The sequence below is a fragment of the Aquarana catesbeiana genome, linkage group LG10 (genome assembly GCF_042186555.1).
Source record: "Aquarana catesbeiana isolate 2022-GZ linkage group LG10, ASM4218655v1, whole genome shotgun sequence".
Lineage (NCBI taxonomy): Eukaryota > Metazoa > Chordata > Amphibia > Anura > Ranidae > Aquarana > Aquarana catesbeiana.
In genome coordinates, this window is record NC_133333.1 from 23,262,909 (window position 1) to 23,286,280 (window position 23,372).

General features: G+C 43.1%; 2 protein-coding genes across 5 annotated transcripts in view; both read right to left on the reverse strand.

The window, feature by feature from the left end:
• Nucleotides 1-10,860, reverse strand: part of LOC141110451 (myelin-associated glycoprotein-like) — a 28,244-nt gene extending 17,384 nt beyond the window's left edge. For 2 of the 3 annotated variants that reach the window (XM_073601798.1, XM_073601799.1), the window contains exons 1-3: nt 10,660-10,860; nt 3,336-3,452; nt 1,078-1,434 (exon numbers count right to left, since the gene is read on the reverse strand). In XM_073601798.1, the coding sequence (XP_073457899.1) occupies nt 1,078-1,434; nt 3,336-3,375 (397 nt within the window). In that variant the 5' untranslated portion in view covers nt 3,376-3,452; nt 10,660-10,860. The remainder of the gene's footprint in view (nt 1-1,077; nt 1,435-3,335; nt 3,453-10,659) is intronic. The other variant, XM_073601797.1, reaches the window with a different exon arrangement.
• Nucleotides 10,861-18,947: 8,087 nt separating this feature from the next.
• LOC141110452 (B-cell receptor CD22-like) overlaps nt 18,948-23,372 on the reverse strand; it is a 112,026-nt gene continuing 107,601 nt past the window's right edge. For both annotated transcript variants that reach the window (XM_073601800.1, XM_073601802.1), the window contains one exon: nt 18,948-20,461. In XM_073601800.1, coding sequence (XP_073457901.1) covers nt 20,330-20,461 — 132 coding nt within the window. In that variant the 3' untranslated portion in view covers nt 18,948-20,329. The remainder of the gene's footprint in view (nt 20,462-23,372) is intronic.

The following is a 23,372-nucleotide window of genomic DNA, read 5'->3' on the forward strand; positions in this document are numbered from 1 at the left end:
ATATATATATATATATATATATATACACACACATTATATATACAATTCAAATCAATATGAACCCTGCCTGGCTTGTCAGCAAAAAAGTAAGTGTGTGTGTGTATATATATATATATATATATAATAAATAAATGCACACTTACTTTTTGCTGACAAGTCAGGAAGGGACAGGGTTCATATTGAGTTGCCTTTTCTTTTTATTTTTGGTCCATCGTTCTTGTGTCTGGCTGCATGCTCTGCTCAGTGCTGTCTCACTGTCTCCCCTTCACCTCACTCAGCCATCCGCATGCTGCTATCTGATTCCAGGCTGAGGCTCCGCTGAGTCCCCTGCTTCTTCCAAGGGAAGGATAAGAGAGAGGAGGCCGGAGGGGAGGCGGAGTGCAGATGTATATCACTCCGCCGCTGCCTGCGAGACCTGCGCTGCCGGAACTATAGAAGACCCATCGGCAAATGCGGCTTGATCACTCCGCCGCGGCTGTGGTCCCGGTGACTCCCTCCACCCAGCAGTGTGGCACACAGATGTTTTTGCTTGCCAAGACCACCAAAGGCAGAGGTGACATGAGCAGTAGTCACAACTATTCGCAGCAGTCACAACTATCAATGAGAGCACAGGGATGATTAGGGTGTGCCTGGGCACACCCGGCACACCCCGTGGGCACGCCTATGCCTATCACTAGGATGGGCAGTGTCACTGGCAGCTAGGACTACACAGGAGGCAGAAAGTGATGGGAACGTTTCAGCAGTACCAGGATAGGGTGTATCTTTGTTAGAACAGCCTTAGATTTGGCTCAGAAGGGTTTTGAAGGCCATTGAATGTACGTGTCCTGGTACTGTATATGCCTGCACGTCAAGAGATTTCCTTTAAATTAAAATGAGATTTGTGCAAGCTTTAAAATGTTTAGTTGGTCATCACCAAACATTTGAGTCCTCTCAAAGACCCTGGTGCCCAACCTGTGTCCTTAAGGTCACAAGTCCTTCTGGTCCTTCACACCCATGTACATGGGTACATGGAAAATGTTTGAGATTTTTTTTCCTCTGAAAAACACAACGCCAAATGGAATGTTCAATATTTTTTACCTGTAACCCGTAACTGAACATTCTCCCAAAAATTTATTCCAAACAGAAACTTCCTATCGCCTGGATAATACATCTTTGCGTCTTTTTTCGTCACTTCATGAATTCGGAGAGTACAGCTGTCCTCTGGACTGCCTATGAGTGCTGCTCGGTTTTTATACTCTGTTGATATTTCAGAAGGATCTGAGCTGTATATAATCCTGGAACCAGGAATAAGTTTCACTACGTGCCACACCACCTTGTCATTCTTTGGTTCTGTTGCAGATGTTCTGACCGTACACGGGATCTCCACACAGGAGCCAATCAATGCTTGGATCTCAGATGGGAAATTAAATTCCTTTTGCTGAACAGGGTAAATTGCTGTTAAACAAGAAAAAAATAAATAATAATTTTGGGTTACAAAATGCTCATCCACAAAAATGTGTGTAAAAATTAAAATACCTCTTTTAAATCAAGCATCCATTCTCAGTAATAATTGAACATAGTGGAAAAGTAGAAATAGTATCCTTAAAAACAGACTTAAACCCTTAATGGATGACATAGTCCTAATTTGTGAAATCACTATCAATTACCATGATAAAAAAAAAAAAAACACTTGTCTCCCATTTTTTATTCCATAGGCCCCTTTCACACTGACGGACTGTCAGTTTTTCAGACAGTCCCGATCAGACCATCCATAGCCATCCATGGTTATCAGCAGACATGTGTTTGCTGGCTCCCGCCGGCATCTGTTTCGGTCTGCTAAAAACAGACGGCTGGGGATCCGTTCCCCATCTGTCCAGTGGAGCAAATTGGATCGGCAGTCCATTTCCATGTGGCTGCCCAATAGTAAAGAGTGGGCTGAGTCCATGTCCGCTCTGCATAGCGAGGCAAACGCAGACCTGTAATCTGCCTGCCCAGCAGGGATCAGTGAAGAGATCCCTCGTTGAGCAGGCAGATCTGCTTGGCGAAGTCCACCCCTCCCTTTGATATGCGAGTGCTTTGGATTACAAGCATTCTTCTGGAATGGATTATGCTCATAATCCAATGTTCCACTATATATTTATTTATTTATTTATTTCAGGTACTTATATAGCGCTGTCAATTTACGCAGCGCTTTACATATATATTATATATAATATATATGTGAAGGAGCTTACAATCTAAGGTCCCTGACTCACATTCATACATACTAGGGTCAATTTAGACAGGATCCAATTAACCTACCAGCATGTCTTTGGAGTGTGGGAGGAAACCGGAGTACCCGGGGGAAACCCACGCAGACACAGGGAGAACATGCAAACTCCAGGCAGGTAGTGTCGTGGGCGGGATTCAAACCAGCGACCCTTCTTACTGCTAGGTGAGAGTGCTACCCACTACACCACTGTGCCGCCCATATATATATATCTATATCTATATATAAATATATCTATATCTATAGATATATATCTCTATATCTATAGATATAGAGATATATATCTATAGATATAGATATCTATAGATAGATATCTATCTATAGATATCTATATATATAGTGGAACATTGGATTACGAGCATAATCCGTTCCAGAAGAATGCTTGTGATCCAAAGCACTCGCATATCAAAGCGAGTTTCCCCATAGAAGTCAAAGGAAACAAAGATAATTCATTCCACATTGACTTCTATTGCATGGAGTACCACATGTGACCAGAGGGGGCACCAGAGAGACTCGGAAATACTCAGAGACCACTCAGAAGCATTCGGAAACCCTCGGAAAGGCTCAGTTCCCGAGTGGTTCTGAGTATTTCCGAGTGTTTCCGAGTGCATCCGAACAACTCCGAATGGTTCTGAACGGCTCAGAGTGTCACCGGCGCCCCCCGCACCTCTGGCCAAATGTGGTACTGCACACTGCAGAGGCTTGGATCCTGCTGGTTTTGCGAGACAACACTCACAACCCGAATGATTTAAAAAGAATAATAGCTCATATTGCGAAACACTCGTTAACTGCGTTACTTGCAATCCGAGGTATAATATATATATATATATATATATATATATATATATATATATATATATATATATATTGTACATTCACATCAGCCCCTGCCCTCAAGCAGCTTACAATCTAAGGTCCCTAACTCACATTCATACATACACATACTAGGGCCAATTTAGACAGGAGCCAATTAGCCCACCAGCATGTCTTTGGCGTGTGGGAGGAAACTGGAGTACCCGGAGGAAATCCCCTATGTCATTCCAGTTTCGCAGTGCAGGACAATAAGAAATAAGACACGACACATTACCTTGAAGAAGAAAAATGATACCAATATTTTTCCCATTCATGCTGACACATGAAATAGCTGTGAACCAACGAATGTGAAAAGTTGTACGCTCCTAGTTTTAGTTGAATGATGCTTCACCTATCAAAATATAATAAATAATAATTATAACAAATTACAAAAACTGCATAATTCAAGTAACAGTATATAAAACACAATTCATTACATGATAATAAAGGTTGGAAAAAAGATATATATTTTTGACTTTTCTTTGTATGGCTTACAAAATATACACGTACACACAATCGGAAATGCCGCCAGCAAAACTCAGAAGAGAGCTTCTTGTCGGAAAATGCGACCATGTGTACGCTCCATCGGTCTTTTGCTGGCGGAATTCCAGCCAGCAAAAGATTGAGAGCAGGTTCTCTATTTTTCGGTCGGGAAAAGTTCCTATCCGAAAATGCGCTTGTCTGTATGCAATTCGGACGCGCAAAAAACGACGCATGCTCGGAAACAATTTGACGCATGCTTGGAAGCCTTGAACTTCATTTTCTCGATTTGTCGTAGTGTTGTCCATCACCGCGTTCTTGACGTTCAGAGAGCTTTTGTGTGACCGCGTGTATGCAAGGCCAAGCTTGAGCGGAATTCCGTCGGAAAACTCATCCAAGTTTTTTCTGATGGAACTTCCGATCGCGTGTACGCGGCATTAGAATCCTTATCAATTGTTTTGTAGTTATGGGGGTTGATTTACTAAAAACAAATAGGCTGTTCACTTTGCAAGGAAATTTGCACTTTAGAAGGGGATTGTCCCCTTAGCTTAGTGAATGAGGTGAAGCTCTGAGGACTGCCATCTTTGAACCCTATGCATGCAATTTTTTTTAAATTTTTTTTTCATGTACGTGATTGGGTATTCTTTGAAAAGTGAGTTTTCACCACTTTCAATAAGCTATGGAAAATTCCTTTGCACAGTGAACAGCCTATTGCATTCAGTAAATCCATCCCATGGAGTCTACCTGCACAGTACTGCACTGATACAATTGCATACAAAGGTCATGTGATCGCCAAGGTGATCATTGGCTTGGCTGGGAAATTGTTAGAGATTTTGAGTTTATTACTATTTTAAGTGATAGAAGTTTCTGAAAAATATATGAAACACATGGATGTTGTAATGTAACTGTAATGTTAGTTTCTAAAGGTCACTGACAGAGGACAGAGAGAAGTAATTTTGCTGTGTAGGTACTATTCTGAGTTACTATGTCAGGACAATGGGTGGAGTTATGTAACTTAACTATAGACTGAAGCCATATAAGCACATGCAAGAATGGGTGTTACTCTAGTGAAATGCTGACATAACATTATGAAACAGAATCCAAGAGGGTTGAATGGCTAGTGAGGAAGAGAGGGAAGGAACCCTACACTATGGAGGAGAATGTAACATCTGATACCTCTTCCTCTGTTCGAAGCCTTCACCTTACCATATGTTACCAGCTGTCATTATGTAAGTCTTGTCTTTGCTTATCTTTCTGAAGAATAAACAACTTTTCTTGACGTATTGTACGAACGAAGGATTCTTCAATTTCTACTATGAAACGAATTCCTAACATTTTGGTGGATAAAGACAGGCAAACACACACCGACTAGGAGAGAGGACACAGACATATTTGCACAAAGACTTTGACAAGTTGGAATGCTATTCATCCAGAAACACCCTTGAGATAGAAGAATACTAGATATTATTTCATTCTTCATAAATAAAGCCAATCCTTATCCTAAAACCCACCCAAATCCTTTGTTGATTAACATAGCCATGCGACAAACAAAAAATATGGTTTTAGAGAAAAGGGACATTTTTGTCTAAATGTCTCAATTTTTGCATGTGTTGCTCAGGCTTAAAATATTATATATATAGAACATGCTACGACATGACCGCTACGACTGGAACACGCTGTGACTGGAACACGCTACGACTGGAACATGCTAAGACTGGAACACGCTACGACTGACTGAGACACGTTACGACTGAGACATGCTATGACTGAAATACGCTAGGACAGAACACGCTATGATGGAAACACGCTATGACAGAAAACACAACCCCCTCTGTGCCTACCCAAGTGTGAGGACATGAGCAGTGATGATGAGACCACAGCGCCTGAATGAATCTGATGACGACCCCCACCCTAGTGTATGAAGTTTGTGAGTCCAAGTAACCTGCTGTGCAAACACAGATTGTTGAAACTGAACACTCAGGGCTTGTGTACCCACAGACCGTGGTGGGTAGTTGTGCAGGTGTAATGAAATGAACGTGCATCGTATGATGTAAGGCAATGTTTCTCAACTCCAGTCCTCAAGGCGCACCAACAGGTCATGTTTTCAGGATTTCCACTATTTTGCACAGGTGATTTGATCAGTTTCACTGCCTTAGTAATTACTAAAGCCGTTTAATCTGAGGGAAATCCTGAAAACATGACCTGTTGGTGCGCCTTGAGGACTGGAGTTGAGAAACACTGATGTAAGGTATACGGGCGAGAAGATTGTGGTCAACAATCATTTAAAAACAAAACCTCAGCCCCTATGGATCAGTAGACGTGACAGATCCTGAGATGGGAGCCCTAGCCAACTGAAACCAGGAATGCAAAGAACCTGAGCAAAAAAGTACGATGAGGTATTCCGAACCTGCATGGCACCAACATGCTTGACAGAAACACGCTGCGACAGAAACACGCTGCGACAGAAACATGCTGCAACAGAAACACGCTAATGACAGAACCACTATGACGGAACACGCTAGTAACAGAACCGATATGACAGACACACGCTAATGACAGACCCACTATGACAGAACATGCTGCTGACAGAACCGCTGTGGCAGAACACACTGCTTGACCGAGCTGTTGTGACAGAACATGCTAATGACAGAACTGCTATGAAAGAAACATGCTAATGACAGAAACCGCTATGACAGAAACACGCTACTGATGGAACACGCTACTGACGGAACACACTCCCACGGCTCACAGAGCCATGCCAGGACAGATTAAGCCAAACATGTCCACAATGGTATTTACTGAGAATCTGGTGATGGGATGAACCTGGACCAGTCGATTGAATAGAAATGGCATAACCTGCTGTGCTGCAAGCAGCCCCCCGCCCATCCATTGCAGGACAAACAGCTAACCCCCCCTCCTCTCTAATGCCTGGCGTGAGCACCGGGAAGAGTAAGCAGGGCGGGTAGACGCTCCCCCCCATGCTGCCCGGTGAGCGGGAGGTGTGAGCGGAAGGAGTGAGTGCCCCCCATGTCCCCGGCGTGAGCATGGGGAGAAGTGTGCGGGTGGCCCTCCCTCTGATGATGCCGGCGTGAGCCCTTTGTGTGGTCAGGCAGCTGCCCCCCCCCCGGCGGAACACCGGGAGAAGCGAGCGGGCGCCCCCCCGATGATGTCAGATGGATGGAGCCCAGGGCAAAGTGGGAGGGTGGGTGGACGGACCCCCCCCACCCCGTAAGCATCAGGAGAATCAGGTGGATGGCCCCCTTGATGCCAGATTTAAGCACTGGGATGAATGTTGGATGGGCAGGTGGTCCCCCCGATGGTGCCCAGCGTGAGCACCGGGACAGGAACCACCTCTACTGCTACAGCTGACTGCCGATCTGCAGGGAAGCCAGAAGTGACGTGCATCGGCTGCATCAACCCAGAATACGAGCTGATGCCGGAACAGACAGAGGAGGAGGGATAAATACCCCTCAGACTCCTCCTACAAATGCCGTCTAGCCTGCGGCCAGCCTTCTTGCATATACATATATATATATATATATATATATATATATATATATATATATATATATATATATATATATATATATATATATATATATATATATATATACACACTATATACCAAAAGTATTGGGACGCCTGCCTTTACACCCACATGATTTTTAATGACATTTCAGTCTTATGCCCTGTACACACGATCAGATTTTCCGACGGAAAATGTGTGAAAGGACCTTGTTGTCGGAAATTCCGACCGTGTGTGGGCTCCATCACACATTTTCCATCGGATTTTCCGACACACAAAGTTTGAGAGCAGGCTATAAAATTTTCCGACAACAAAATCCGTTGTCGGAAATTCTGATCGTGTGTACACAAATCCGACGGACAAAGTGCCACGCATGCTCAGAATAAATAAAGAGATGGAAGCTATTGGCCACTGCCCCGTTTATAGTCCCGACGTACATGTTTTACGTCACCGCGTTTAGAACGATCATATTTTCCGACAACTTTGTGTGACCGTGTGTATGCAAGGCAAGTTTGAGCCAACATCCGTCGGAAAAAATCCTGGGATTTTGTTGTAGGAATGTCCGAACAAAGTCCGACCGTGTGTACGGGGCATTAGTCCGTACGGTTCAATATTGAGTTGGCCCACCCTTTGCAGCCACAACAGCTTCAACTCTTCTGGGAAGGCTGTCCACAAGGTTTAGGAGTGTGTCTATGGGAATGTTTGACCATTCTTCCAGAAGCGCATTTGTGAGGTCAGGTACTGATGTTGGACGAGAATGCCTGGCTCACAGTCTCCACTCTAATTCAGCCCAATGGTGTTCTATAGGGCTGAGGTCAGGACTCTGTGAAGGCCAGTCAAGTTCCTCCACCCCAAACTCGCTCACCCATGTCTTTATGGACCTTGCTTTGTGCACTGGTTCAAATCATTTGGTGGAGGGGGGATTATGGTGTGGGGTTGTTTTTCAGGGGTTGGGCCCCTTAGTTCCAGTGAAGGGAACTCTTAAGGCGTCAGCATACCAAGATATTTTGGACAATTTCATGTTCCCAACTTTGTGGGAACAGTTTGGAGATGGCCCCTTCCTGTTCCAACATGACTGCTCACCAGTGCACAAAGCAAGGTCCATAAAGACATGAATGTTTTTGCTGTCAGCGGTTTAGACATTAATGGCTGTGTGTTGAGTTATTTTGAGGGGACAGCAAATTTACACTGTTATACAAGCTGTACACTCACTACTTTACATTGTAGCAAAGTGTCATTTCTTCAGTGTTGTCACATGAAAAGATTTTCAAAAACGTGAGGGGTGTACTTACTTTTATGAGATACTGTATGTATATACTGTATGTATATATATATATATATATATATATATATATATATATATATATATATATATATATATATACATATAATCGAGCAAACAGGGTAAAGTTCACATCAGTAATTAATAATAGTGCAAGTCAATCAGGCCTTCCTAAGGGCCATATATAGAGAAAACAGAGAGGGATTGCTGCACTTAAATCAGAACACTATGGGGGTTATTTACTAAAGGCAAATCCACTTTGCACTACAAGTGCACTGAAAGTACACTTGGAAGTGCAGTCACTGTAGATATGAGGGGGACATGCAAGGAAAATAAAAAACTGCATTTTAGCTTGCACATGATTGGATGATAAAATCAGCAGAGCTTCCCCTCATTTCAGATCTTCCCCTCAGATCTACAGCGACTGCACTTCCAAGTGCACTTGCAGTGCAAAGTGGATTTGCCCTTCGTAAATAACACCCAATAGTACATTTTGTTTGAGACTTTTTGATTCTTCCATTCAATTTTAAGTGCAGCGATCCCTCTCTGTATCCCTCTCTTGCTATACAAATTATAATTACCTATAACTGAAAATTCATTATAGGTTATAAGGGATGAGTGAAATTTATTTTTTTTACCATATTTATTGGCGTATAACACGCACTTTTTTCCCCCTTAAAATCAGGGGAAATTTGTGTGTTTGCGTGTTATACGCCGAACAGCTGCCTTGGAGGGGAAGAAGGGAACGGGCGCCGCCGAAGTAGACAGAGCCGAATCTCCTGTGTACTCGGCTCTGCTCACAGTCACACCCAGTCCCGCCTCCTAGCATTGACGTCCCGCCATTGGACCAGTGTTATGTCCATCATAGGTGTCAGGGAAAGGGGCGGGACTGCGAGCCGAGCCGAGTACACAGGAGATCCGGCTCTGTCTATTTCGGCAATAACAAGGCTGCAGATGCGCACTGATAATACTGCAAAGAGGGGCAAGGTGGCAAAGATGGGCAAGGCTGCAGATGGGCACTGACCAGGCTGCAATGATGGGCAAGGCTGTAGATGGGCACTGACCAGGCTGCAATGATGGGCAAGGCTGTAGATGGGCACTGACCAGGCTGCAATGATGGGCAAGGCTGTAGATGGGCACTGATCAGACTGCAATGATGGGCAAGGCTGTAGATGGGCACTGATCAGACTGCAATGATGGGCACTGATCATGCAGCAATGATGGGCAAGGCAGCAGATGGGCACTGATCATGTTGCAATGATGGGCAAGGCTGCAGATGGGCACTGATCAGACTGCAATGATGGGCACTGATCATGCTGCAATGATGGGCAAGCCTGTAAATTGGCACTGATCAGACTACAATTATGGGCACTGATCATGCTGCAATGATGGGCAAGGCTGCAGATGGGCACTGATCAGGCTGCACAGATGGGCAAGGCTGTAGATGGGCACTGATCAGACTACAATAATGGGCACTGATCATGCTGCAATGATGGGCAAGGCTGCAGATGGGCACTGATAAGGCTGCATTGATGGGCACTGATAAGGCTGCATTGATGAGCACTGACCCTTATTTTGCTTCAAAATTCATTCTTTAACATGTAAGTTTTTTTCCTGAAACTTTCCTCTTAAAATTAAGGTGCGTGCTATACGCCGATAAATACGGTAATTTATTCGAAAGCAAGAAACATGAGACCGTGAAAAAAGTAAAAAATAAAAATTTGAAGTCACAGTAAAAATAACGATTCAATACACAAACAGGGATAAAATCACAAATACAAAAAAAAAAAAATTTCCAAGTCAATTTCTTCTATACTCAGAGAGCGAGATTGAGAGATCCCATTTCTGTGAATTTTTAAATTTTTCAGCAAAATCAGTTTACTGCAATCACTCCATTCATCCCTAGAGTCCCTATTATTATAGCATATTTTGGTATCTATTATTATAGCATATTTTGGTATCTATTATTATAGCATATTTTGGTATCTATTATTATAGCATATTTTGGTATCTAATATTATAGCATATTTTGGTATCTATTATTATAGCATATTTTGGTATCTATTATTATAGCATATTTTGGTATGAAGCTTTAGCATACCATTGGTTAACAATGCGCAACCTGATTCAACATGTTCATTGGCTGAAATCTTAAAAAAAAGTTTCCAAGCATTTTTTTTTTTTTTAAATAAAATTGTCAAAGTTAACACAACTGAAAACCGGTAACACTTTAAACAATAAAAAAAAGAATGAAATCAGGTTGGTACTTACTTGTCTTCTCTAGAGTCTAAACAGTAAGTTGGTCCACCACAATGTTCTAAATAAATTGTAGCTTCTTCTTGTTTTACATGATTTCCTCAGTTACCCAAACATGGTCATTTACATTTGTCTGCCACTGTATACTGTACTGACATTCAGTTTGTGACGGAATAGATATGCAGAAAATAATAGTTCTCTTTTTTTTTTTTATATTAAATTATTCTCCCAGTTCCCCCCTCCACTTCTTCCCCATCAGCGCTTTCTGTTGCAATCAAGTATAACACAACACTTCTCTGCAGTATGAATCTTGTTTACCTCCAAAGATGAGCAAATAAAGGAAAGTCCAGAGATTTGAACAAGAGGGTTTCATTATTCGCAAGATTTTTTTATTTAGTTTCAATTGTTTTTATTGAAAAAATCAAATAGAAAGGACAAAGTACAATCATATAAGTACAAGGTTAACAAAAATATTTTAAATACAAAGTGTATCTAATGTTAAAAAGGAAAAACCTTTTTAAACATTCTGGTTAGTATTTGAAGAATTTCTTTATTTTTATATTAACCACTTCCTGTCCACCGCACGCCGATATACGTCGGCAGAATGGCGCGGGCAGGCAAATGGGCGTACCTGTAAGTCCCTTTGCGCCCGCCTGGGCGTAAAATTCAAAGGGACGTACAGGTACGTCCATTTTCCTGCCCGTGCCATTCTGCCGACATATATCGGCATGCCTCGGGCATGTGCTCGCGGATCCCGGGAACTCGATGTTCGCCGGTGTCCCGCGATCGTGTCACGAAGGGGCAGGACGCCGAGATGCCTATGTAAACAAGGCATTTCCCTGTTTTGCCTAGTGACAGGACAGTGATCTACTGCTCCCTGTGATCGGGAGCCATGATCGCTGTCATGTCACTGTTAGTCCATCCCCCCCACAGTTAGAATCACCCCCTAGGACACACTTAACCCTTTGATCGCCCCCTGGTGTTTAACCCCTTCCCTGTCAGTGTCATTTACACAGTAATCAGTGAATATTTGTAGCACTGATCGCTGTATAAATGACAATGGTCCCAAAATGGTATCAAAAGTGTCCATAATGTCGCAGTCATGATAAAAATCACAGATCGCCGCCATTACTAGTAAAAAAAAAAAAAAATATTAAAAATGCCATAAAATGACCCCCTATTTCGTAGACACGATAATGCGCAAAGCAATCAATATACGCTTATTGCGCTTTTTTTTACCAAAAATATGTAGAAGAATACATATCGGCCTAAACAGAAGAAAAAAATAGTTTTTTTTTTTAAAATTGGGGATATTTATTATAGCAAAAAGTAAAAAATATTGTTTTTTTTTTCAAAATTGTCGCTTTTCTTTTGTTTATAGCGCAAAAAATAAAAAACGCACAGATGATCAAATACCACCAAAAGAAAGCTCTATTTGTGGGAAAAAAAGGACGTCAATTTTATTTGGGTACAAAGTCACACGACCGCGCAATTGTCAGTTAAAACAACGCAGTGCAGAATCTCAAAAAATGGCCTGGTCATTGGGCAACCAATTCTTCCGGGGCTGAAGTGGTTAACCACTTGCCGACCACTGGCCGTCATATGATGTCCTGGTCTGTCAGTGGTGATATCTGAATGGTGTGTGCAGCTGCAGGCATCGTTCAGATATCGTTTTTTTTCCGTCTGCGATTCCCTTCACCGTAAGAACGATCATAGCTTCGTACGATCGGCGATCCGGAGAAAGAATCTGCCGCTGGCGGAAGTTAGCCATGGAGATTTCCGAGGAACAGATGGTCCCCGGCAATCTCTATGACTCTCAGAGGCCCGGGCGCAATGTTATTACGTCACGTACGGGCCGACATAAGTAAACCGGGAACTCGGCAGGAAAGCATCAGATTGTTATTTTATTTTTTTTGATCTGATGCTTTCCAGCCTGGAGGAAAGATGTGGGGGTCATACATCGTTCCTATTACAAGGGATGTTTACATTCCTTGTAATAGGAATAAAAGTGATCAAATTTTTTTTTAAAGGGAAAGTGTAAAAAATAAAAATAAAAATAAAATAAACAATAATAATAAAAAAAAAAATTAAAGGGCCCCCATCCCCACAAGCTCACACGCAGAAGCGTTGAAAACAGCGTTGAAACCACACATGTGAGGTATCACCACGAACGTTAGAGCGAGAGCAATAATTCAAGCACTAGACCTCCTCTGTAACTCTAAACATGTAACCTGTAAAAAAATGTAACATGTCGTCTATGAAGATTTTTAAGTACTGAAGTTTGGCGCCATACCACAAGTGTGTGCAATTTCACAGCTTGACATGTGAGGTTCTCTATTTACTTGGCGTAACATCACACTTCACATTATACAAAAAAATTGGGCTAACTTTACAGAACTAAATAGAAAAAAATATATAATAGAATAGAATAGAACAAAATAGAATAGAAAATAAAAGAACAGGACAGAATAGAAAAGAATAGAATAGAGTAGAATAAAAAAAAAATAGAATAAAATAGAAATAATATAACCATCTTCTGAAGTTTAAATTTTAAATAGAATAAATTTGAATTTGTATACATAAGAAAAGAATAGAATAGAAAAGAATGGAATGGGAAAAAAGAATAGAATAGAATAGAATAAAATAAAAAAAATAGAATAGAACAGAATAAAATAGAAAGAATAGAACCATCCTGTTTTTTTTTTTATTCATGAAATTTTTTTTTCCAAAAACGTTTGAAAAATTGCTGCGTAAATACCGTTTGACAAAAAAAGTTGCAATGACCGCCATTTTATTCCCTAGAGTCTCTGCTAAAAAATATATATATATCATGTTTGGGGGTTCTGAGTAATTTTCTACCAAACAAATTATATGATTTTTACATGTAGGAAACGAGTGCTGGTATTTGCCCGGTGGGTAAGTGGTTAAAGTAGACCTATACTCACAGGAGTTGATTTAGTGAAGGTAAATAGACTGTGCATTCTGCAAGTACGGTTGTTCCAGAGCTTAGTACATGAGGTAAAGCTTCAGTGCAGCTGAGGCTGCTGAGAAAGGGAAGTGATGAACACAGTTTACGATGCTCAGTTATGAATGGACAGAGGCAGTGATCACTGACTCTGTGCATTCAGAAAAGGAAGGAGACGGTAAATTACATATTTACCGGCTCCTTCCTCCGCTCTCCATCCTAACAGATCTGGGAGGGGGTGGGGGACCAGAGGAGGACACAGAGGACCCGGGCAGCACAGAGGGGGACCCAGAGGAGGACACAGACGGGGACTGGAGGAGGACACAGATGGGGACCGGAGGAGGACACGGACGGGGACCGGAGGAGGACACAGAGGGGGACCGGAGGAGGACGGGGACCGGAGGAGGACACGGACGGGGACCAGAGGAGGACACGGACGGGGACCAGAGGAGGACACAGAGGGGGACCAGAGGAGGACACAGATGGGGATCGGAGGAGGACACAGACAGGGATTGGAGGAGGACACGAATGGGGATCAGAGGAGGACATGGACGTGGACCGGAGGAGGACACGGACGGGGACCGGAGGAGGACATGGACGGGGACCGGAGGAGGACACGGACAGGACCGGAGGAGGACACGGACGGGACCTGAGGAGGACACGGACGGGACCTGAGGAGGAGACAGATGGGGAGCGGAGGAGGACACAGACAGGGATCGGAGGAGGACACAGACGGGGATCGGAGAAGGACACGGATGGGGATCAGAGGAGGACACAGACAGGGACCGGAGGAGGACAAAGAGGACCCGGGGAGCCAGAGGAGGATACAGGGACAGCCGGGTATGATCGGTGCAGCGGTGGGGGGCCGGAGGAGGACACATAGGATCCAGGGGAGGACACAGAGGGGGACCGGAGGAGGAAAAAGACGACCCGGGGAGCCAGAGGAGGATACGGGGACAGCCGGGTGTGATCGGTGCAGCAGTAGGGGAGCCGGAGGAGGACACGTAGGACCCAGGGGAGGACACAGAGGGGGACCCAGAGGAGGACACAGTGGGGGACCGGAGGAGGACACGGACGGAGACCAGAGTTTCAAAATTTGTTTTTCTTTTCTAAAAAGCACACCCTAAGCGTCTGCTATGGATTTAGTGGGGCAATTAGATGGGGTTTGTGTGCTGTTTAACCACTTCAGCCCCAGAAGATTTGGCTTCAAAATGACCAGGCCATTTTTTGCGACGCTGTACCCAAACAAAATTGACGTCCTTTTTTCCCCACAAATAGAGCTTTCTTTTGGTGGTATTTGATCACCTCTGCGGTTTTTATTTTTTGCGACATAAACAAAAAAAGAGCGACATTTTTGAAAAAAACGCAATATTTTGTACTTTTTGCTATAATAAATATCCCCAATTTTTTTTTTTTTTTAAAGTAAATTTTTTTCTCAGTTTAGGCCGATATGTATTCTTCTACATATTTTTGGTAATAAAAATCACAATAAGCGTATATTGATTGGTTTGCACAAAAGTTATAGCGTCTACAAACTATGGGATTGATTTATGGCATTTTTATTGTTATTATTATTTTTATTAAATCTGCAATTTTTATCGGGACTGCAACATTATGACAGACAGATTGGACACTTTTGACACATTTTTGGAACCATTGGCATTTATACAGCGATTAGTGCTAATAAAATGCACCGATTACTGTGTAAATGTCACTGGCAGGGAAGGGGTTAAAGCGGAGTTCCACCCAAAAATTGAATTTTTCGGAATCCTCCCCCCTCTGGTGTCACGTTTGGCACCTTTCAGGGGGTAGGAGGGAGCAGCTACCTGTGTAATCCAGGTATTTGCTCCCACTTCCAGGCATAGGTAGGACCTACACCACATCCGGCGCCTACTTCATCCCCCCTTCTGTCTTCTGGGAGACACACAGGACCCAGAAGACAGCAGGAACCAGTGGGATCGTGCAGGGCGACTCCATACCTCCCAACTTTTTGAGATGGGAATGAGGGACACCTATCAGCAAAAGTATGCAGGCATAGGACACACCCCTTGCCACGCCCCCTTAAAGGAGAATTGTATAAAAAAACAAGATTGGTTAAACCCTTAAGTGCTTTTTTTTACCACTACTATTCCTTTTATATTGGCTTTTGAAATTTACAAATGCAGCCATTTAGAAATCAGATGAAAGGTTTAGTGCTGGGAAACACTTTTTGATAGATAAAAAGTGTATTTTATATATATAGATCAGACCAAAATGAGGGACAAATGAGGAGGAATAAGGGACAGAGGGACATTGCTCCAAATCAGGGACAGTCCCTCGAAATCAGGGACAGTTGGGAGCTATGCTACTCACGCATGTGCAGTAGGGAGCCAGGAAGTGAAACCGCAAGGCTTCACTTCCTGATTCCCTTACCGAAGATGCCGGCGCCTCCACCCGAGAGCTGAGGTACAGATCTGCTTTGGGTGCCGGCATTGCGGGATCCCTGGACAGGTAAGTGTCCTTATATTAAAAGTCAGCTGCTGACTTAAAAAAATTTTTTTTCAGTGGAACTCCGCTTAAACACTAGGGGGTGATCAAGAGGTTAACTGTGTTCCCTAGTGTGTGTTCTAACTGTGGGGGGAGGGGACTGACTATAGGAGATGACAGATCGTGGTTTCCAGCTAGTAGGAACTCACGATCTCTCTCTCCTCTCCTCACAGAACAGGGATGGTTGTGTTTACACACTGTTCTGCCTCTCGTGCCCGCGATTGCGCGTGGCCAGCGGTCATCACGACCACAGGCCATGAGGTTCGACACCCCCTGCATGGCAATATGCGCCTGCTATCCTGCTTGAAGGAGCTGACGTACAGCTACGACGGCTCGCGGGATCGTGCCGACCTGCTGCAGTATAATGACGGCGGCTGCTCGGCAAGCAGTTAAAAAAAAAAGAGCAATGAAGGTCATCTGCAAAAAATGCACCTTTAAGTCTAGTATGGATTTCAACCACTTGCCGACCAGCCGCCACAGTTGTACTGCGGCAGAATGGCACGGCTGGGTGAAACGACGTTATTTAACGTCACTTCACCCTGTGGCCACTAGGGGCACGTGCCCCCTGCTCGCCCACGGAGCCGATGCGTGTGCCCGGCGGTCGCGATCACCACCGGGCTCCCGTGATCGCTCGTGACACACCGAGAACCAGGATCAGTGTGTGTAAACAGTTTCCGGTTCTCTGAGGGGAGAAGAGACAGATTGTCTGTTCATACAGATTATGAACAGCGATCTGTCATCTCCCTTACACAGTCCCCTCCCCCCTTCAGTTAGAACACACAGTCAGGGAACACAATTAACCCCTTGATCACCCCCTAGTGTTAACCCCTTCCTTGTCAGTGACATTTTTACAGAAATCAATGCATTTTTATAGCACTGATCGCTGTATAAATGCCAATGGTCCCAAAAATGTGTCAAAATTGTCCGACGTGTCCGCCATAATGTCGCAGTCGCAATAAAAATCGCAGATTGCCGCCATTACTAGTAAAAAAAAATTAATAATAAAAATGCCATAAAACTATCCCCTGTTTTGTAGACGCTATAACTTTTGCGCAAACCAATCAATATACACTTATTGCGATTTTTTTTTACCAAAAATATGTAGAAGAATACGTATCGGCCTAAACTGATGGGAAAAAAAATGTTTTTTTATATATTTTTGGGGGATATTTAATATAGCAAAAATTAACAAATATTACGTTTTTTATCAAAATTTACGCTCTTTTTTTGTTTATAGCGCAAAAAATAAAAACGCAGAGGTGATCAAATACCACCAAAAGAAAGCTCTATTTGTGGGGAAAAAAGGACGTCAATTTTGTTTGGGAGCCACGTCGCACGGCCGCGCAAATGTCAGTTAAAGCGACGCAGTGCCGAATCGCAAAAAGTGCTCTGGTCAGGAAGGGGGTAAAATCCTCCGGGGCTGAAACGGTTGAAGAGGGTACTTCTTGCAAAAAAAAAAAATTATAATAATTAAAAATATATGAGGTCCCCGAGGAAATACATAAAATGCCCTTTTGGGCCTGGTATAGATTTTAGGGGGAACCTCAATGTAAGTAAAAAAAATAAATAAATGCATGAGGTCCCCATAAAAATCCATAACAGGCCCTTAATCTGAACATGTAGCCTGGATGGCCCAGGAAAGTGTGAACATTCACAAAAAAAAAAATTGTTGTAACCATTGAAATAAAGACACCCAGTTTGACAAGTCTTTTATTAAAAAAAAAAAAAAAAAAAAAAACCTCACAAAAAATGTCCCTCATTGTAAATCCATCATCCGTCATATTGTCCAGTGATGCAGATCCACGTCCGCCATGTGCGCCTGTTCACTTGACACGCTTTGAATAGAAAGTCCAGTGATTGGCAGCTGTTATATACAAGGGGCGGGGTTTCCCGGATTTACCATGTGACAAGAAAAAAAAAAATCACATGGCTTTGCTTTTCTCTTTAAGATAGTTGATAAAAGGCTCTGGATCTAAAATCAGAACTCAGGCAGGTAGAATTCTAATTTAAAATAGATCAGTCACACATTTCTGGCAAGCGGCGGTTCAGTGCGATGCATGATGCCAATCTTATCAGATTGCATTACTTTATATTTTATAAGGTAACTCCACTTTTGTGGGAAAAAAATAGCAAATAAAAAAAAAAAAATAATAATAATATAGCGACTACAATTGCTACACAAGTCATATTGTAATTTAATGGTATTAAAAATTTCCTTTCCTTTTCAATCAGCAGCCGCTGTCATTTTCTGTAAAATACAATATGGCCACCTGGAGGCGCTCTGTACACAGATGATGTACAGAACACCCCCCTGAAAATTTCCTGCTTCTGTGATTGGCTCACTGATTTCCCCAGAAGACTGCACTAAGATACAAGTCAGATTTTGGGCATCCTCTGCAACAAAAAGGCAATTTTTTGGTGAGCTACTCCCAAAGGGAAATTGCGTCTAAAGGGATGCAGACCATGCCACTCATTAGAGCCCTGCAGGTGCAGCAGCTGATTGATAATTATACAATCACTCCCATTCACATTCATTTTGCGCATGGACACAGACAAACAAACAGCTATTTTGTCAGAATAACAAAAGGTAGGAATCTGCAACAGTTTGTTGTAATCCGTGCAATGTACACAGATCACCCAGAGGGAAATGTTTTTTTCTCAACAAAAGTGGAGTTACTCGATTTGAAAAACAGCATGATCAAAGATATTTATTCAGAAATATGTGTTTTATTTTTGTATTGACTTAATAATCAGAAAAAAATAGAAAATTGTTACAAAGTAAATAAAGGTGGCGACATCTATATAGTCTCTATTGCTCTCTCTCTCTATATTTACTAGATAGATAGATAGATAGATAGATAGATAGATAGATAGATAGATAGATAGATAGATAGATAGATAGATAGATAGATAGATAGATAGATAGATAGATCTATATATATATATATATATATATATATAGTAAATATAGAGAGAGAGCAATAGAGACTATATAAATATGGCAGCAACTCAATGCATTTAGGCATGTAGACATGGTGAAGATGACTTGCTGAAGTTCAAACCGAGCATCAAAAATGGAGAAGAAAGGGGATTTAAGTGACTTTGAACGTGGCATGGTTGTTAGTGCCAGATGGGCTGGTCTGAGTATTTCAAAAACTGCTGATCTACTGGGATTTTCACACACAACCATCTCTCAGGGGTACAGAGAACGGCCCAAAAAACAGAAAATATCCAGTGAGCGGCAGTTGTGTGGAGAAAAATTCCTTGATGATGTCAGAGGTCAGAGGAGAATGGGCAGACTGGTTCCAGATGATAGAAAGTCAACAGTAACTCAAATAACCACTCGTTACATCCAAGGTATGCAGAATACCATCAATGAATGCACAACACATCAAACCTTGAAGCAGATGGGCTACAGCGGCAGAAGACCACATCAGGTGTCGCTCCTGTTGGCTAAGAACAGGATACTGAGGCTACAATTTACACAGGATCACTAAAATTGGACAATAGAAGATCGGAAAAACGTTGCCTGGTCTGATGAGTCTCGATTTTTCTGCTGCAACATTTAGATGGTGGGGTCAGAATGGAGAAAATATGAAAGCATGGATCCATCCTGCTTTGTATCACCGGTTCAGGCTGGTGGTGGGGGTGTAATGGTGTGGGGGATATTTTCTTGGCACACTTTGGGCCCCTTAGTACCAATTGAGGATCCTTTAAACACCACAGCCTACCTGAGGATTGTTGCTGACCATGTCCATCCCTTTAGGACTACAATGTACCTTCTGATGGCTCCTTCCAGCAGGATAATGCACCATGTCACAAAGCTCCAATCATCTCACCACTGGACAATGAGGTCACTGTACTCCGATGGCCTCCACACTCACCACATCTCATCCAATAGAGAACCATTTGTGGAACGGGAGATTCCCATCATGGATGTGCAACCGACAAATCTGCAGCAACTACGTGATGCCATCATGTCAATTTGGACCAAGATCTCTGATGGATGTTTCCAACACCTTGTTGAATCTATGCCACGAAGAATGAAGGCAGATCTACAGGCAAAAGCGGGTCCAATCCGGTACTAGCAAGGTGTACCTAATAAAGTGTCCGGTTGGCGTATATATATATATAAAAAATGTATCCCTTTGTAAAGTGTCCATTTTCTCCTTACGAAAGATTTGTTGTGTATTTTTAACGTTTTATAGCAGCGTAACTGACATTGTCTCCGTAGCCATCACCATCACCATCAACAAAATCTCGCCTTCTTCCATGGTGGGTATGTGCGATGGTGGAATATTCAATATCTGTTTCTGAATGTAAAAACTGTAAGAAAAAAAAAAAAGAAAAGAAAAATGGTCACTTTTGTAATTGACCAGTTATACCAAACTCCACCTGACCCTCATATTGTGTAATGCTAGATCGATATCAAATCCTTATGTTGAATTATTAGATTGAACTGCACCCCAAATGGAAATAAAGTTTGCATTGAAAACTGCCTAACAAATGAAATGAGCGGCTCGTTCACCATGTAGATCGGTGGGTATTAAACCCAAAAGCGAACATGTAATACATTGCAGCTTACCAATCATTAGATGCTGCAAATGGCTGCTTTCGTTTTATTTTTTTTAGGCTTTTTCACTCTCTGCTTTCACCTGGTGATCTGGCCACCTCCGGTATTAGAGCGCCCCCCCTGTCCACCAGATGTTTTATACTGGTTATTTGTACCTGTGTTGTTAAATTTACATGCAAAATGTGTAATTTACTTAAGACAATCATATGTGGTGTGCAGGCTCCATCTAGCGTTCCTTTTTGGTATTGCTGCAGTTCTGTTTAATTCTTTATTGTATGTGTAAATAAGGAAGTTGTCAGCAAGCAGGGAATTCTGGGTAGAATCTTGGCAGGAAGTGAACCATCCACCATTCTTTTCAACACATTGCAGGAAGCAAGTCATGTTTTTCGCAATCTATCGCCATCACCCCTTAGAGAACTTAAAAAGTAAGTTTTTATTATCTCATCTTGTACTGTATATCGTTGTTTATGCAATGTATGCTGTATTGTACGCAATATTATACTTATTGAGGTCTATTTCTGTTATTTTGTTATTTTGTAGTTTCACCTGGCTTGTTCTAATAAAACTGAGATCAAAGAAATATGGTATCTACAGTTATTGGGATAAGAAGGTTTAGCTAGCTGTCCCAGAGACAGAACATCCCCCATTCTGGATGAAGGAGCACAGAGACATCTTTGGACAGCAGCATTGTCAGTTTGGGCTAGCAGATTTAGATACACTAACAATTTGAAACCAAATTCCAGCATTTATACAAGTAGTTTCATCAGTTTTTTTCTTTTGGGCTAAAGGTTTTATGGGAATAAATAAAATCTGATCATTGTAAGCACCCCTTGTCAGTGGCAAATGGTTTGTCTCAACGCTCTAAACTGCTATATTTGCAGGAGAGATTGTTCTGTTGAAAAACAACAGACTTGCTGGCTGGATCACCAGATGAAAATAAAGGAAAGAAAGACTAAAAAGAAAACAAATGCAGCCATCACATCTAAGAACTGGTAAGTTGCAATATACTAAATGTTGGCTTCTGGGTTTAATACTACTTTAAGCTTCTGGGGGGAACTGTTGCTTTGTTCCAAATATGTAAATTACAATACACTACTGAGTGGATACGGAGTCATTGATTTGAGTAACATAATTCAGCAATTCACACCCGGCTCGGTTAGGGGCAGTGGCGGCCGCTCATTAGGGACGCACGGGCACCGCTCCCCCTACTCCATGCGCCCAACCCCTAATCTCCATGCAGGGTGCCGGACACATGGATTTTTTTTTTAGAAGCATATGATTAGAGCCCGAGGCTCTAATTGGCTTCAAAAAAGGGCGGGCTCTGGCAAAAAAGAGCATTGCGCCCTGAGCCCACCCTGCTTTGTGAAATTAATATTTGCTAATGTCTTCCTGTTTCTCCTCCAGACCAATCAAGAAGCAGGTCCTGGGACCCCATTGGCTGGGAGTCCTAAGACTCCATTGGCCGGGAGCCCGAAGACCCGATTGGCCGGGAGGAGAAGAGATGGCCGGGACACAGAGGAGATGAGGAGGGAAGCTGCCACCACAGCCGTGACCTACACGGGGTAAGTGCGGGGCTGATTGGGGCCTGGTGGGTGAGAGGGCAAGCCTGCAACCGGGGTGAGGGGGCTGGGCAGTGTTGTCAATGGTGTGCAGTGGCGGGCTAGAGCAAGGGGGGGTTAGTATGGGGTGGCGGTCTGGAGCGACGGAGGGGGTCTGTGGTCAAGTCTGTCTGCCGCCCCACCCCCGATCAGTAGAGCACCAGCCACCACTGATTAGGGGCTCTCAAATTGGAGAAATGCCATCATGAACTCAGCAGCATGCAGTGCGAGATGCCTGCAAGTTGGTCCCCCGCTAATGAATGAACACAGCGAGATTTACTGTAAGCTGATGTAGCGCCAGCTGGGCTTTTTTTTACATTTTGCCCAGTAGGGCGCTTGAACCCCCAGGGCTGCACAGAACTGTTTTTCTCTCTCCATTCTCTTTGAAGAAAATCCAGGAAGAGAGGTGAGGACACTAGGAGCCTAATTGCCAGCCAGTGCAGTCAGGAAAGCCCACCCTGGCAACCCTGGGAAGGAGAACTTCTTATTGGCCCTTGGGCCAAGAGAAGAGTTGTGGATGCCTGGGAGATACACCTCAATCTGCCTCTGCCCATACATACATACATACACCTCTGCCCATACAAGGCAGAACTGGGGGACCTGCATGGTGAACAAGTGTGCTAGAGGACACAGGAAGTGTCCCCTTGATGTGCGGGACCCGTAGGAAAAGCAGAAGTGCCAATAGAGTTCAACAGAGGACTTCACGTTGTGTTACAACATGGCTTCTATGCAGGTGAGGTGAGTATGTTAGGTGCTTTAAGGCCACATGTGCCCAAAGACTGCCTGCTGCCATATAGAGCTCCAGAGGACCACAGGCTTCCACTGCGGTGCTACTGTTGGAAAGCTGATGTCCGGTGTTAAAGCTATCATGCAGTCCAATATCCTGTTGGTGAGAGGTGACTGTTGTTTCCTGACACTCAAGCAGAAGACCAACAGTTACAGCAGTTACAGTAGTAGGAAGCTGGCTTGAGAGAGAGGACCCTTTTGCTGGCCATCGAGGAATCTCCAGAAACCAACAGACCTGCTGATGGTGGGAGGTTTCTGGAAAACTGATTTACTTAATTCT